This window comes from Arachis ipaensis, chromosome B5, assembly GCF_059453495.1.
Source record: "Arachis ipaensis isolate K30076 ecotype BB chromosome B5, ASM5945349v1, whole genome shotgun sequence".
In the NCBI taxonomy this organism is placed as follows: Eukaryota; Viridiplantae; Streptophyta; class Magnoliopsida; order Fabales; family Fabaceae; genus Arachis; species Arachis ipaensis.
Genome location: NC_142440.1, coordinates 25,707,232 through 25,722,072, shown reverse-complemented (window position 1 = coordinate 25,722,072; position 14,841 = coordinate 25,707,232). Strand labels below are relative to the sequence as shown.

Genomic DNA, 14,841 nt, shown 5'->3' with positions numbered 1-14,841 from the left:
TCTTCTAGTGTGTTCTAATCAATGCCCCTTCCGCAAACAAAAACTCACTAATAATTGTAACAGTACCAAACCTGTGAATCAAACACAATCACTGAAAAGTGCATAATCAAATTCAAAATAGTAGTCACTTAGGAAATATAAAAATAGCATTGCTCCATTCATTGCCTCAAATATTTGAGGTAAAGGCCTAATAACTTGAGAGAAGCTGAAGCTTATAATAATAACAATAATAACTGTCTTTGAGTAATAATAATAATAATAATCTTATAAATATACCTTCTTCCAGATGTAAGGAAACATAATTTAAACTTTTCTGTCAAATCTAAAAATATCCAAAAAAAAATTTAACAAAATAAAAACCATAAATACTTAAAAATATAATTTTCCTGCTAAACTTTCATAGCAGAAATTTTTGTTCTTCTCCATACTCTTCACACATTTTATCAACTCCTTTTCACTCAATCAGCAATGGTCCAAGTCATGTCATTCTCAAAGATCCAATGACAAACTTCAATCCGACCCGGACCCGACCCAAGAGAAAGGAATGCACCATGAGTGGGGCTCCAAGCCGAAGTATCCAAGTGACATATAGCAATACCGTGGTTAATCTTATCCTTACTTTTTGGGTCAAGTAGATCCACTTCGTAAACCCGAACCTTCGGAACCGAATGGCAATAATACAACAAATAAGGAAACAAACTTTGATGACACGACACAGACTGCGTGACCCTTCCACCATTGATCCCAATAACCTTACCCACCAACACATTCTTCTTCGACCCGTTTACGTTCAGGGTTGACCGAACCGCAACGTTCCGACCCAAAACCGAAGTTGCAAAGTCGATCATGTCCTCCACCGATCCAACGCACCGTTTCGTTTCCCCGGGCGATGGGACCCTCTCGCACTCTTGCAATGACTCTCTCATCATCTTCTCCATGGAACCGTTGTCTGAGGCTTTGAAAATCTGCTTCAGTTCAGGGATCTTAGAAGTAGAGAAGGGTAGTTTCGACAATAAGGTCCGGGGTAAAAACGACCTTTTAGGCATTTTATCCCTAATGTCAGGGATGGGCATCACGGTACCTTCCTTTATCATCTTCTCTCTGAAGAATTTGCCCGGTTCTACCCACTTATTTACCAAACTGCCACTGATACCAGAATCCTTCGTTTTCACTAGAGAAGAACCCAAACCAGAACCAGAACTCACATTCGTGTACCTCGCGAATGACATTCCGTCTTTTGTGTAATCCTTGAAGGTGTTGTTGACTCCATAGCCAGTGAACCCAACCTCGGTTTTTCCGGTGGAACCTTTTCCGTAGCCTGAGAACGTGTCAGTTCCTTCGTTGAACGATTTTCCGTAGTTGCTGAACTCCACTTTGGCGGCGTTGGTGCCTTTGGCGTAAGAGGTGAAAGAATCTGCACCCACATTGGATTGCTCTCTGTAGGTGGTGAAGCTCTCCACGGCGCCGTTTCCGCCGCTGGCGTAGTTTGAGAAAGTGTTGGTTGGGTTGTTCATATTCACGCCGTACCCTTTGAACGTGTCGTTGCCGGCGTTGGCGGTTTCAGCATAGTTAGAGAACCCGGACCCGACAACGTTGGACTCAGTTCCGTACCCTGTGAACGTGTTCTCGGGTTTGTTCCCGTTTTTGCCATAAGAGGTGAAGGATTGTTGTCCAGCATTGCCGTTTTCTGAGTATGAATTGAAGGATTGGGTTCTTCCGGTGGCGTGATCAGAGTAGGATGTGAACCCCAGGTTAGGGACGTTGACACCGGAGGCATAGCCGCGGAAATCACCGCCTCCTCCTGCGGCGCTGGAGCCGTAGGTGTGGAAGGATTGATCGACAACATTGCCGTCGGTGGCGTAGCTGCTGAAACTCTCGGAATGGCCGGCGGAGTCGCGGCCGTAGCGGCGGAAGTCGTTGACGGGGATGTTGGCGTCGTCGGAGTACTTCTTGAACGCGTCGGAACCACCGGGTCGACTTGTTCCGTAGTTGGTGAAGTTCTTGTCTCCGTAGCCGGCGAAGTTGGCGTCCTTGTCGTGCTTCTCGAGCGAGGCTCCAAGGTCCGGGAAGCAGAGGAGGTTCGCGGCGGCGCAGAACTCCGGGAGGCGCGTAGAGAGTGCGATTCCGCCTCCGGAGCCGGCGAGTTTTGAGAATGCGGCTGCGTCTACGGCGGTTAACGGGGACGCCTTTGAGAGGAGGAAGTTTGGCTTCGGGAGGTTGTTGCGGATCTCCTTGTCCCAATAGCGAAGCAGAGAGGCCTTCGGGGTGAATGGGTTGGTGGCGCCGCCTCCGCCGTCCGCGGCGGAGGAAACCTGCATTGGTGAAATGAACACCCATTGTTGAGTTAGGATTTGTAAGTGTGAAAAGATTGACACTTTTGAATGGGATTTAGAGAAAAATAAAATTTGTGCTTACACTGAGAAGAAATGGTGATGTTGATAAGAAGAGGATTAGGATAAAGAGCCAGCTGAAATTGAGTTGTTTGTTCATGTTAATTTTGCTCTATCTTTTGTTCTGTATTTCCCTTTCTATTTTCCCTATTTTCTTATAGTAAATTTGTGTTTCTCTTTCCCTCTTTTCTTTTGGGTGGTTACTCAGTCTATGGGAGATATGGGAATGTTGGAAGGGAGAACTTGTTCGGGTGTATTGCAGAAATTTATATCGGTGAGGAGAGAGAAACAAAGATAGAGAGTGTGTGCGAGTGTGTGTGAACAAAAATGGTTTAAGATTGGGCCTTGTAATGTTCATTCATGCTGTTGTTGCTGTGTGGGAATGGTGAGAGAGCTTTGTCTTTAAGGCTCTGGCATGTTTCCCTCTGCAAACTGCATTGACTAAAACAAATGCAATAATTAATACCTGTGTTAGTCATAGTAACTACTAGTAATTTGTAATTGTGGCTGTCGCATTATTAAATTATTAGGAACTTGATTAATGTAACTAATTTTACAGCAAGAACCGGGATGGGGAAATGGAAGGGTAAAAACTAAAAACTAGGAACAGATTAAAACAATACAAGTGACATGTGAAAACAAGAAATAATTGGTGAAAGTATAAGTGGTCAGAAAATGATATGAGGGTACAAAAGAGATTGGTCAAGAGGAAAAGAACAAGTACGAATACAAGAACGATAAAATAGGGGGAGAAGAAGGGAAGGGGTTTGTGGAAAAGTTAAGTAGTAGCAACTAGCAAGAGAGGCATTGATCTTTGGTGAGTGCACCTTTTATCTTTGAACTGCTCGACAGTTTGCATGAACTGAAGAAGAAGAATACACATATTGTTATGGAGAAGAGAGAGAGAAGCATATTTATAGGCCACTTGAAAGGAAAATCCAATTGACGCGCATTCTGAATGCCATAACGCGGTAACAAATTTGGATTATTTGTCCAATCACTTTTTCTTGCTTATTTTTTAGATATTAGTAAAATTTTGAATACTCTGTATTAGATTTTATGGTATTTTTAAAAATTTTGGTAGCAGGATAATATGCCTTTGCGTATTTTCATATATCAATTATAAGTTCTCAAAATTTTGACAAACACCATAAAATTTAATAATTAAATATTATACTAAAATTGTTTTCATATAAAAAAATATTAGCCACTTTTGTTAGTTGTAGCTCAATTTTTTTTTCTTCCAACGTACAAAAGGAAAAAATAGGAGTAGGGATGAAAATAAATTTCTATGAGATTTTTTTCCGTTTTTCATTTTCATTTTGTAAAATATTTTCTGGCTTTGCTTTATTTTTGTCATGAATTTTCGTTTATTTCTTTCTATAAAGAGGCTATATTTTGGAGTATCTATGAGTATTAAATTTTAAATATTTTTAAAAAAAATTTAACATAATCATAATAAAATTCTATACAATTTAACAAAATATATTAAATCAAACACAATTCAAATATAAATTTAAAATAATCATATGCAAATAAATTTTTTAACATATAAATTAAAATAAAGTAAATTAGGGTTACTTATATAACTTATACATGTAAGGATATTTAAGTAAATTTTTTTTTACGAAAATTTTATAATCTCTGTGAGACAAGTAACTCAATTCTCGTCTCATCCCAATTTATTTGCAAGAGTGGGTCCTATCCCACAAAAATTTTGTCGATCTCCGTTAGCCTCTCTATCGCGGATAATCCCCGCTAGTATTTGAGGGTGCGGGTTTTTGGCCATCTCTAATTAGGAGTGTAGTACTACTGTTAGTCTATTAGAGAAAATATAGGTACTCAACTTTACATGCAGTTAATTTGACAAACTTTAAAAACAAATCTAATTTTGAAATTCCAAAAAATTAGGAGGTTCAGAAACACGCGTCATCCAATCTCAACTCCTAGCACGACCTCTCCCTCCAATTTCTCTCCCTACGACGTGGCGACCTCGCTCTGTAATTCCTCTCGGGTGCCCTCCGGATCCATCACCCCTCATGCGCCACCGCATCCTTCTCCAATCCCAACTCTTCTCTTCGCCACGGTCGGACCCTCCACATCGAACTACTCTTGCTGTCAACCCTTCTAACTGATCTTGCTGCCACGCGTGCCAGACTTTTCGCCGTCTCTCTACTTTTTGTGTTACATTTTGTTTGGTTTCATAATTTATCGCTGCCACAGGTTGTTCGAGAGAGCAACGCTGTCGTTTTTGTGTTCTTCTAAGTTTTAGATGATTTTTTTTACTAGTTTTGGATGTTTCTTTTTTCTAGGTTTCGGATGTGTTCTTATTATATGTTTTTTATGTTTCTTTTTCTTATGTTTTGGATGTTTCTTCTTTTTAGGTTTTGGATTTTGTTTTTTAATAGTTTTAGACGTTTCTTTTCTTAGTTTTCGGATTTTTTTCCTACTAATTTTGGATGTCTTATTTTGTTATGTTTTTAATTTTTTTAAAATAATTTTGTATATGTCTCTTTTGTTAGGTTTTGAATGTTTCTATATTTAAAAGAAATGATTTCTTCTTTATCATAGTTGAAAGAGTTTTGGATAATCTTTTACAATAATTTTAAATGTTTCTTTTTGTTAAGTTTCGGATGTTTCTTTTTGTTTTTTGTACTTTTTTTTTGTTTTGGATGTTTATTTTTCTTATGTTTTGGATGTTAAATATCCAAAAGTAATGCACTCTTTTTATTATAATTGAAAAAATTTTAAATAATTTTTTTTAATAATTTTAAATATTTTAGATAATTCTTTTTGTTTTTTATGATTGTCTTTTTTTTTTTCTAATAATAAAATTAGAATGACTCTTAAATTGTGGTGCTGTTTTTTTTTTAATGGGTTTTTTTTTTACGAATTAATTGTAGTTGACTGCATCCATAATCGGTTATCTAGTAGAATTGAGTATATTAATACTAAAAAAGAGTGAGCTTTTTACCTTTTTTGCTAACAAGTGAATTCAAGTGCGAGAGTAATACAAAATTTTATAAAAGTTCAAATTTATTATACTTTTACTAAAAATTTTAAAACAATATGTTTTAATAGTATTTATTAGCTAATTCTAAAAATATTACTCAATAAATATTATCAGATTTCCTTTCAAACATGGTGTTATAAGAATATTAAAGGAGTAGAATAGATAGTTTTACTATTCTTCAAGAAAAATAATTAGGAATTTTAATTCATTTTTTAATGTTTTCAAAATGCAACATATATATAGTTAAATTTATCTATTTAAATATTAGAAAAATAATTAAATAATAAATTAAAACTTTTAACTATCACTTATTTTTTTTAATGGAAAGTATAGGAAACTAAGTGTGTAACCAACCGAGAATTGAACAACTTAATTAATTATAATTATTAATAATTAATTTTAAATTTTTTAAATTCAAAATTTAAATAATTAAAAACTGATTAAGTAAACCTAATTAAAAACTATAAAAACCTTCTCCATCTCTTCCATATTAACCTGCACACCCCAACAACAACACACACAGATTCTCTCTCTCACCGTCAGTCCCTCTCCACCCCTGCCCTCACGCAAGACGACCTCAAGAAGTTCGCCGCCGACAAAGCCGTCAAGTACGTCAAGTTCGGCATGGTCCTCGGCTTCGGCACCGACTTCACCGCCGCTTCGTCGTTGCCAAACTCGGTCATCTCCTCTCCACCGATTAACTTTCCAACATCATTGGCGTCCCTACCTTCAAGCGCACTAAGGAATAGGCACGTTCTCTCGGAATCCCGCTCTCTGTCCTCGACTACAATTTCCGCCTCGATCTCGTCATCAACGGCGCCGATGAGGTGGACCCGACCTCAACCTTGTAAAAGGTCGCGGCGGCGCTCTTCCCTGCTGGAGGCCACCTTCGACAAGTTCATTGTGATGGTCGATGAAACAAAGCTCGTGTCAGGACTTGGAAGAGCGACCTTGCAATGCCGATGAAAGTGGTGCAGTTTTGCAGAAAGTACAATCTGGTTCAACTTCAGGAGTTGTTTAAGGAAGAAGGAGTGGTGAAGCACGGGTTGTTTTTAAACAATTGCAAAAATATATATATAAAAAAACATCTATTTAATATAAAAGAAAAATCCTAATGCTTAACAGAAGAAATGTCAAGCTATAGGATTTAAAAAAAACTATATAATTCTTAAAAAATAGAAATATCCACATCTGTAATACAAAAAATATGAAAAATAATTAAAAAACATCTATTTAGTATAAAAATAAAACATCATAATGCTTAGCAGAAGAAACATCCATATATATAGCAACTTACCTTTATTAAGACGGATTTTGAGATCTAATCTATTAGAAAGTTAGCAGAAATTGACTGGATCCTAGTTGATTTTCTAGCGGTACTCTTTTTTAATATATTGAAAGCAATTGTTAACGAAAATTCTTTAAAAATGTCTTATATTGACACAAAATTTCAACCAACGTAATTAATTATAATGCCAACTATGAGCTAAAAACTCTCTAAAGTAGTTGTTAAGATTGAGTTAATAGTCACGTTGTGAGTGATTTGATACATATTCTTTTACGATAAATTAAACGAAACGACATTGCTTTAATTTTGATATTTGATGAAATAACGTCATTTAATTTTAATAAACCACAAAACTATCCTATGCCGAGAAAAATGTATGACTATGAAGGTGAATAAATCAAGCATTTATGCTATGTTTGTTTGAAAGGAAAATATAAGAAAAGAAAAAGAAGGAAAGAAAAGAGAAATATATAAGAGAAAAAAAAAGAGATAAAAAAAAATTAGTAGGATTCACTAATTTTTTCTCTATTATTGAAAAGAAAATAGAGAAAAAACTAATTCTCTCTTTACTTCTAATATTATCCCTTTACTTTTTTTAATATATTTTATAATATAAAAATAAAATTATCTTTTTATAACATTTTTTTCTTTTTTATTTTTCTTCCATCCAAACACATCTAAAAAAAATAAAAATTCACTTAATTTTTTTTTATTTTCTTTTTTTCTATTTCTTTTCTTCCAACTAAATATAGTCTTAATACAAAAATTAAAAGACGTTATTTCCCCCAGTTCAGCATAGAAAAAATGTACCAAGTCACTCGTAATGTGACAAGTAACTCGACGAGAAATTAACTTGATTCAATTTTTTAATCTCAAAAACGTTTATAATACAATTGAAATTTTAAGACCTTTTCAATGCAACAGCTAGTCTAAAAAACTATTTTGTGTTTAACTCATCTAAATTTTGATAAAAAGGACAAATAAATAATATCAACTATGAGTTTGAATGAAAAACATCTTTACCGGTTTTAAGTCCGGTATGATAAATTTTTTTGAGAAATATTTTTAATTTTAAAAAAATATAAATATCTCACTTTGTATTTGGTGGATTTGAAAAAAATGTGTTTATACTTTTAACTTTAAAAAATTAAAGGTACTTTTGAAATATTTAAAAAATAATTTTTAAAATTAATTTATATATTTTTTTAAAATTTAAAAACTTAATATAATCTTATATATTGATGAGTATCTAAATTTATTTCTACTTAAAATCATTTTAAATATTAAAATTAATTTTAACAAACATAATTATTGTACTTATTCACTTTTATTTTTATTTATCAAACATAGTTGTTAAAACTATTTTAAAAGCTAAATTTGATAGACTATTTTTAAGAAGTTAAAAGTTTACCAAACGTACAAATTACATAAATTGTATTTACACTTAATAAAAAGAATAAAGTAACAATTAATTATCTTAACATTATTTCAATTTCAAACTAATTAATTAACTTTAAAGGAAAAAAAATATCAATTAAGCTCCTCATAATAATAAATATTAAATAAATATATCCTTATATTAATAGATAATGTAAAACAAAACGAAATTATTCATATGTTTTATTATTTATAACGACGTGTTTTATTTTTGACACATGAATATGCAGATAATGATATTTTAGACAATAAAATATTGTTTATTCTCTAAATTTTTATAAAATCCTTTTAAAATGTTATTTATTTATCTTGAATTCTAATGAAACATGTGAAATTTTGCTCAAAAACTTATTATCTCAACAATGATTTTCTATAGACAAAAATATCACTATAGGTAACAGTGTATATGATTATCATCGTTAGTTTAATAATACAGTGAATACTATCATGAAAATTTTATAATTGTTTTTATATGAAAATATATTTTTTTTTTACCATTAGATAATGAATTGTAAAGTTTAATTTTGATATGTTGTAAAAGTGTTATTTTTTTTAAAATGTGACTAAATAAATAAAACACACTTTTAATACAAAAAATATAATGTAATTTCCTGTTTGTTATCATAGAAGATCTAATTAATATTTTTTAATTTCTTTAGAAACTAATTAATCTGATATTAAAATCTTTAGTGAACTAATTACCACTTTACTCAAATAAAAAAATTTGTTTAAAATAAAAGTTTAAATTATTAGTATTTTTTAAACTTTTTAGTTTTTACTTGCAAATATATATATTCCATGAACATTGAAAAATTTGCCGACTAAGAATGGTTCGCAACCCCAAACCATGCCAATCTGATGCAATATATTCTTGACTTAATTAGCAAGTAATTTCTTTTTTTTTTCTTTTTTTTTTCGTTATCAAATAAATTTTACCTAAGGCACTAAATGAGTGGAAGTGCCTGTCATAGAAAGGCTCCTATAAGTTCACAAGAAAATTCCCTACAGTGAAAAAGTTCAAAGCTTACAACGTTTTAGTAATAATAAGTTCCTTTATTTTTTGGGGTCGTATTCTCTATTCTATATATACTGATGGTTGTGTCATTTGACTCATTTAATTACCATCCTTTGGACAGCATAGAAGTGCTCCATTTTCTAAGAAAATTTGCATACAAATTGTTGTTCTTATTTTTATTTTATTTTGAAATTTCAGGTGAGTATGGATGTGGTGGCTAACAAGATTTTTAGGCAGAGAAGTGTACGCACGCTTATAATTTATCCACTGAATTTTAATATGGGCATCTTCTGTTGTCGAACAAAAAGATGGATATACGGGCATTGTGTCCTTTGAGGCTTGGAAGTTTCTAACATATTATATTCCAACTCTATATACTCGACAACTTATATTTATTTATTTTCAATTCACGTTATTTTATCAAAATAATCAACGAATTGAACAGAGCCACGGAAAGAACTAGACATTTTATTGAGCTAAAACTTTTTCTGCATGATATTAACATTGCGGTAAAATGCTGGTTTGATATACGTAATTTTTGTCCAAAACCATTATAACCGCTAATATCCTGACCCAACAAATAAAAGTCAGACTCCATAAAATAAAAAAATCCACAAAAAATGTGGTCTCCACGACAAGCCCGACCTCTTTAAAGAGGTCGGACACCGATGTAAGGAGGCTAAGCCCTATCTATCCAAGGCGGGTAACTACCTCCAAAAAATCTCTCCTACTAACTCTATCTCCCTTAAAAGATAGATCCCAACAAACTTTCGAGATAAAGGGAACAATTATCCATTAGAAAAGATGGAACTACCCCAACAAAGGTGGTTATCAACTCTACTATAAATACACTGGTACCTCCAAGTATAATTTACATTCTAATATAATAAAAATATGCTTAAAGTCCTTGCTAACTTAAGCATCGGAGTCTCTTGCAGGTACCATCCGCCACCTCCTCACGAGTAACTCGGACAGACGGCACCTCGACACCAAAGAGGTCGGGCGCTGTCATACTAAGGGATCTGGACCTCATGTTCAGGCCCAAATCAATGTTTCAAATAACCCTCGAAACATTGGCGCCGTTGTCGAGGACCTAGAATTCTCCCTCTGACAAATAGCGGACCATGAGCGCGAAGACGGCCACACGGCATCTAAATCTGAGCAAGAAGCTCAGCTAGAAGGTCAGGCCCCCGTGCTTCCTCCTTCACCACAACACCAAGGACCTCACGGGGAAAGGACCTCGGAAAATCCTCACCTAAGGAGGATCCATTCTAAAGTCCACCATCCCGAGGATGAGGACCGTCCTCATACAACCGAGATCCTAGACCTGGTTCATGGCCAGGGAGATCAACGGCAACAGCTTGAGCATGAGGCTGAACGACAACGGAAAGCAGAACGGGAGTTGCAAAGAGAGGTGAGACGACGAAAATAACTGGAAGACATGCTCCGGAAGCTAGAAGCAGATCTTCAGAAGGGGAATAATCGAACAGATCGGAAAGAAAACCCCCTAGGGGGAGAAGACCCATTCACAGAAGAGATCATGAGGGATAAAGTTCCCAAGAATTTCAAATCGTCCGATATGGACCTCTATGACGGCACATCTGATCCAAGCCACCACCTCAGCAACTTTAAAAGCAGAATGTACTTGACCGACGCCTCAGACGCCACCCGTTGTAAAGCCTTCCCGACTACTCTGACGAAGGTGGTCATGAAGTGGTTTGATAACTTACCACCCAGGTCAATAACCAGCTTCGACGATCATGCTAGAAAATTCTTAACCAGGTTCTCTATCCAAAAGGATAAAACCAAGCACGCTCCATGCTTGTTGGGAGTGAAGCAACTATATTGAAAGGTTCAACAAAGCCTGCCTGGAAATTCAAAATTTGCCCACTGAAGCCGTGATCATGGGCTTAATCAATTGTCTCAAAGAGAGACCTTTCTCCCAGTCAATATCCAAACGATACCCGACTTCTTTAAACGAGATCCAAGAAAGGGAAGAGAAATATATCAACATGGAGAAAAATTTTCGGCTCAGAGAACCTTGTTCTTATTATCCTCGGAAAAAAGAAAAGGAGCCCAAGAAGAAGGAGGAGCAAAATATAGAGAAGCCCCGAAAGTACCACAACTACACTCCTCTAAGGGTTTTTCTGGTGGATGTTTACTAAGAGAAATGCCACACAGAGAAACTTCCGCCCCCTCGTCTGATTAACCACAAGAAAGCTGGAAGTCGGAAAGAATATTGCGAGTATCATAAGATGTACGGACATTCCACCAATGAATGTTACGGCTTGAAGAATTTCATAGATAAATTGGCCAGAGAAGGCCGACTTGACAGATATTTAGCTGACAGATCAGACGACTCGAGGAAAAGAAGACAGGACGAAGAAGGGGGACGACCAGAACGCCCTCCTCACATCCCAAAGTGACATATACATATTATCAATGGTGGGTTTGCAGGAGGAGAAATATCAAAATCCTCACGGAAAAGACACCTCAAGGAGGTATACCAAGTGAGGGAAGACAGTCAATTGACCGACCTATCCACTATCTCATTCACTAAAGAATATGCTCAAGGAATATTACCCTGGCATGATGACCCATCAGTGGTGATAACTATGATCCTGGAAAACGCTAACCTCCACAGAACCTTGATAGACCAAGGTAGCTCTACTAATATTTTGCTTAAACCCGCCTTTAATAAGCCCGGGTTAGAAGAAAAAGATCTAAAGGCATATCCCGACAGCCTCTTCGGACTGGGAGATATCCCAATCCGACCTCTTGGTTATATCTCATTGTACACCACTTTCGGAAAAGGTACTAGATCAAAGATACTAAGCATCGACTACATTGTAGTCGATGTAAACTCGGCCTACAATGCCTTAATAGGCCGGACTACCCTAAACTGACTTGTGACTGTTGCCTCTACTCCTCATCTCTGCATGAAGTTTTCCACAGCAGAAGGGATCGGCACTATAAAAGGGGACCAAAAGTTAGTACGAAAATGTTACAATGAGTGCCTTAGTTTGAAAGGCAATCCAGGAGGCAAAGAGGTCAACACCATCGAGTTAGGAGGGGTCCGGACTCGTGAAGAATTGCGCCCCCAACCTAAGGGCAAAATAGAAGAAGTACAAATTGGAAACCATCCTGACAAGACAACGAGCATAGGGGCAAACCTAGAAGGAAGCCTAAAGAAACAGCTCGTGCACCTGTTAAGGAAAAACTCCGATCTCTTCGCCTGAAAAGCTTCCCACATGTCCGGCATAAATCCCGATCTGATGTCCCATAAACTTGCAGTATACCCAGGTTCCTGACCTGTTCAGTAAAAACGCAGGAAGCTCGGACCAGAACCGACATAAGTCATAGAAAAGCAAGACAAGCCTTACTGGAGGCAGGGTTTATAAGGGAGGTAAAATATCCACTATGGTTAGCTAACGAAGTGTTGGTGAAAAAACAAAATCGGAAAGTGGAGAATGTGTGTCCATTATACCGATCACAATAAAGCCTGCCCTAAAGACCCTTATCCACTCCCCAGTATTAATGCTCTGGTCGACTCAGCATCAGGCTATAGATACTTGTCCTTTATGGATGCCTACTCGGGATATAATCAAATTATGATGTATAAGCCAGATCAAGAGAAGACTTCGTTCATAACTCCAAAAGCTAACTATTGCTATGTAGTAATGCCTTTTGGATTAAAGAACGCATGGGCTACATACCAATGGTTAATAAACAAAGTGTTTTCCACTCACATAGGAAAACTCATGGAGGTATACGTGGACGACATACTTGTTAAGACCAAAGAGGAGGAGACACTTTTGTCTGACCTCTCTGAGGTATTCTCTACTATAAGGAAGCATGAAATGAGGTTAAATCCCTCAAAATACACATTTGCAGTAGAAGCTAGGAAGTTCCTAGGGTTCATGTTAACCCAAAGAGGCATAGAAGCAAATCCAAAAAAATGTCAAGCTATATTCAACATGAAGAGTCCGACTTGTGTCAAAGAGATCTAACAACTAAATGGAATGTTGGCAGCTCTATCCAGATTCTTAGCCGGGTTAGTCCGGAAATCACTTCCCCTTTACTCAATCTTGAGGAAAGGGAAGCAATTCGAATGGACCCCAAAATGTGAACAAGCCTTCCAAGACTTTAAAGCATTCTTGGGACAACCACCCATACTCAGCCGACCTAATAAAGGGGAAGAGCTCGTGTTGTACTTAGCAGTGGGAAGCCGAGCTATAGCTTCAACCCTGGTCCGAGAAGATAAAAAGGGACAACAGCCTATCTATTTCATCAGCAAAGCCCTACAAGGGGGCAGAGTTGAACTACCAAAAGATAGAAAAGTTTGCTTATGCCTTTATTCTCACATCTCGAAGCCTTCGACCTTACTTTCAGGCTTATACCATCAAAGTCCGCACCAACCAACGAATGAAACACATTCTACAAAAAATGGACTTGGCTGGAAGAATGCTACAATGGGCGGTGGAACTTACCGAGTTCGATCTAAGGTACAAAGCTCAGACAACCATTAAATTGCAATACCTTGCTGACTTTTATCGCTGAATATATGGAAAGCCCAAGAAAATCAGTTATATGGAGTTTGTATGTAGATGGGTCATCAAATAAAGCTGGAAGTGGAGCTGGTGTTATTCTTGAAAGCGACCAAGGAACTTAGATAGATCTATCCTTAAGGTTCGAGTTTCCCACTTCCAACAATAATCAAGCAGAGTATGAAGCCCTATTAGCTAGCTTAAAGCTGGCTAAAGAAGTGGAGGCAGAAAAAGTAGTGGTGTTCAGTGATTCGCAAGTAATAACTTCGCAAATTAATGACACCTATAAAGCTAAAGACCCCACTATGAAGAAGTACTTGGATGAGACTCGAGAACAACTAACACACTTTTTGGAAAGTGAAGTCCGACATATAGCCCAAGAATCCAATGCCCGAGCTGAGGCCCTATTAAAATTAGCTAGTACAAAGCCAGGGAACAACAATAGAAGTCTCATCCAAGAGACTCTGCAACTGCCATCCATATCAAAGGAAGAGGAAGTACTGACCATATCAAATCAACATTTAGGGTGGATAGCTCCTATAGTCAACTACCTCAAATTCGACATACTCTCCAAGGACAAAAAGGAAGCCAGAAGGCTCGTAAAGGAGGCACAAACTTATACACTGGTCTATAATGTCTTATATAAAAGAGGGATCTCAACACTCTTCTTAAAATGCGTCCCGACCTCCAACACAAAGGAAGTCTTAGAAGACGTGCATAGTGGCATATGTGGAAACCACTTGGGAGCTTGGTCACTGGCAAAAAAAGTGATCCGAGCTGGCTTCTTCTGGCCGACCTTGTAGAGAGGCAGCCGAATTTGTTAAGGTATGTCCGCATTGCAAGAAACATGCTAATTTCTATGTGGTGTCTCTTGAAGATCTCATCATTGTTTCCTTACCATGGCATTCACAAAATGGGGCCTTGATCTACTTGAACCATTTCCACAAGCACCAGGCCAAGTCAAATACCTCATAGTAGGGATTGACTACTTCACTAAATGGATTGAGGTAGAATCTCTAGCAACAATTACTACTCAAAGAAGTCGGAAATTTTTGTATAAGAACATTGTCATGAGGTTTGGAGTCCCCCACTCCATCACCACGAACAATGGGACTCAATTTACTGACTCAACTTTCAGGAACTTGGTGGCC

General features: G+C 36.5%; 1 protein-coding gene and 1 pseudogene across 2 annotated transcripts; one reads left to right on the top strand and one right to left on the bottom strand.

Annotated features, from left to right (window-relative positions):
* Positions 1 to 238: 238 nt before the first annotated feature.
* PG2 (polygalacturonase 2) lies at positions 239 to 3,343 on the bottom strand. Of its 2 annotated transcripts, none has more exons than XM_016346983.3 (3): positions 3,218 to 3,343; positions 2,416 to 2,822; positions 239 to 2,312 (listed from the first exon to the last, which is right to left on the bottom strand). In XM_016346983.3, exons 2-3 carry the CDS (start codon positions 2,488 to 2,490, stop codon positions 459 to 461), a joined length of 1,929 nt encoding a protein of 642 aa, XP_016202469.1. In that variant the 5' UTR covers positions 2,491 to 2,822; positions 3,218 to 3,343; the 3' UTR covers positions 239 to 458. The 2 variants fall into 2 exon arrangements, with proteins under 2 accessions (XP_016202469.1, XP_088344222.1); XM_088488096.1 differs by having other exon boundaries at positions 2,416 to 2,831; positions 3,218 to 3,262.
* On the top strand, positions 2,961 to 10,109 carry LOC107640395 (putative ribose-5-phosphate isomerase 3, chloroplastic pseudogene; annotated as a pseudogene).
* Positions 10,110 to 14,841: the final 4,732 nt, after the last annotated feature.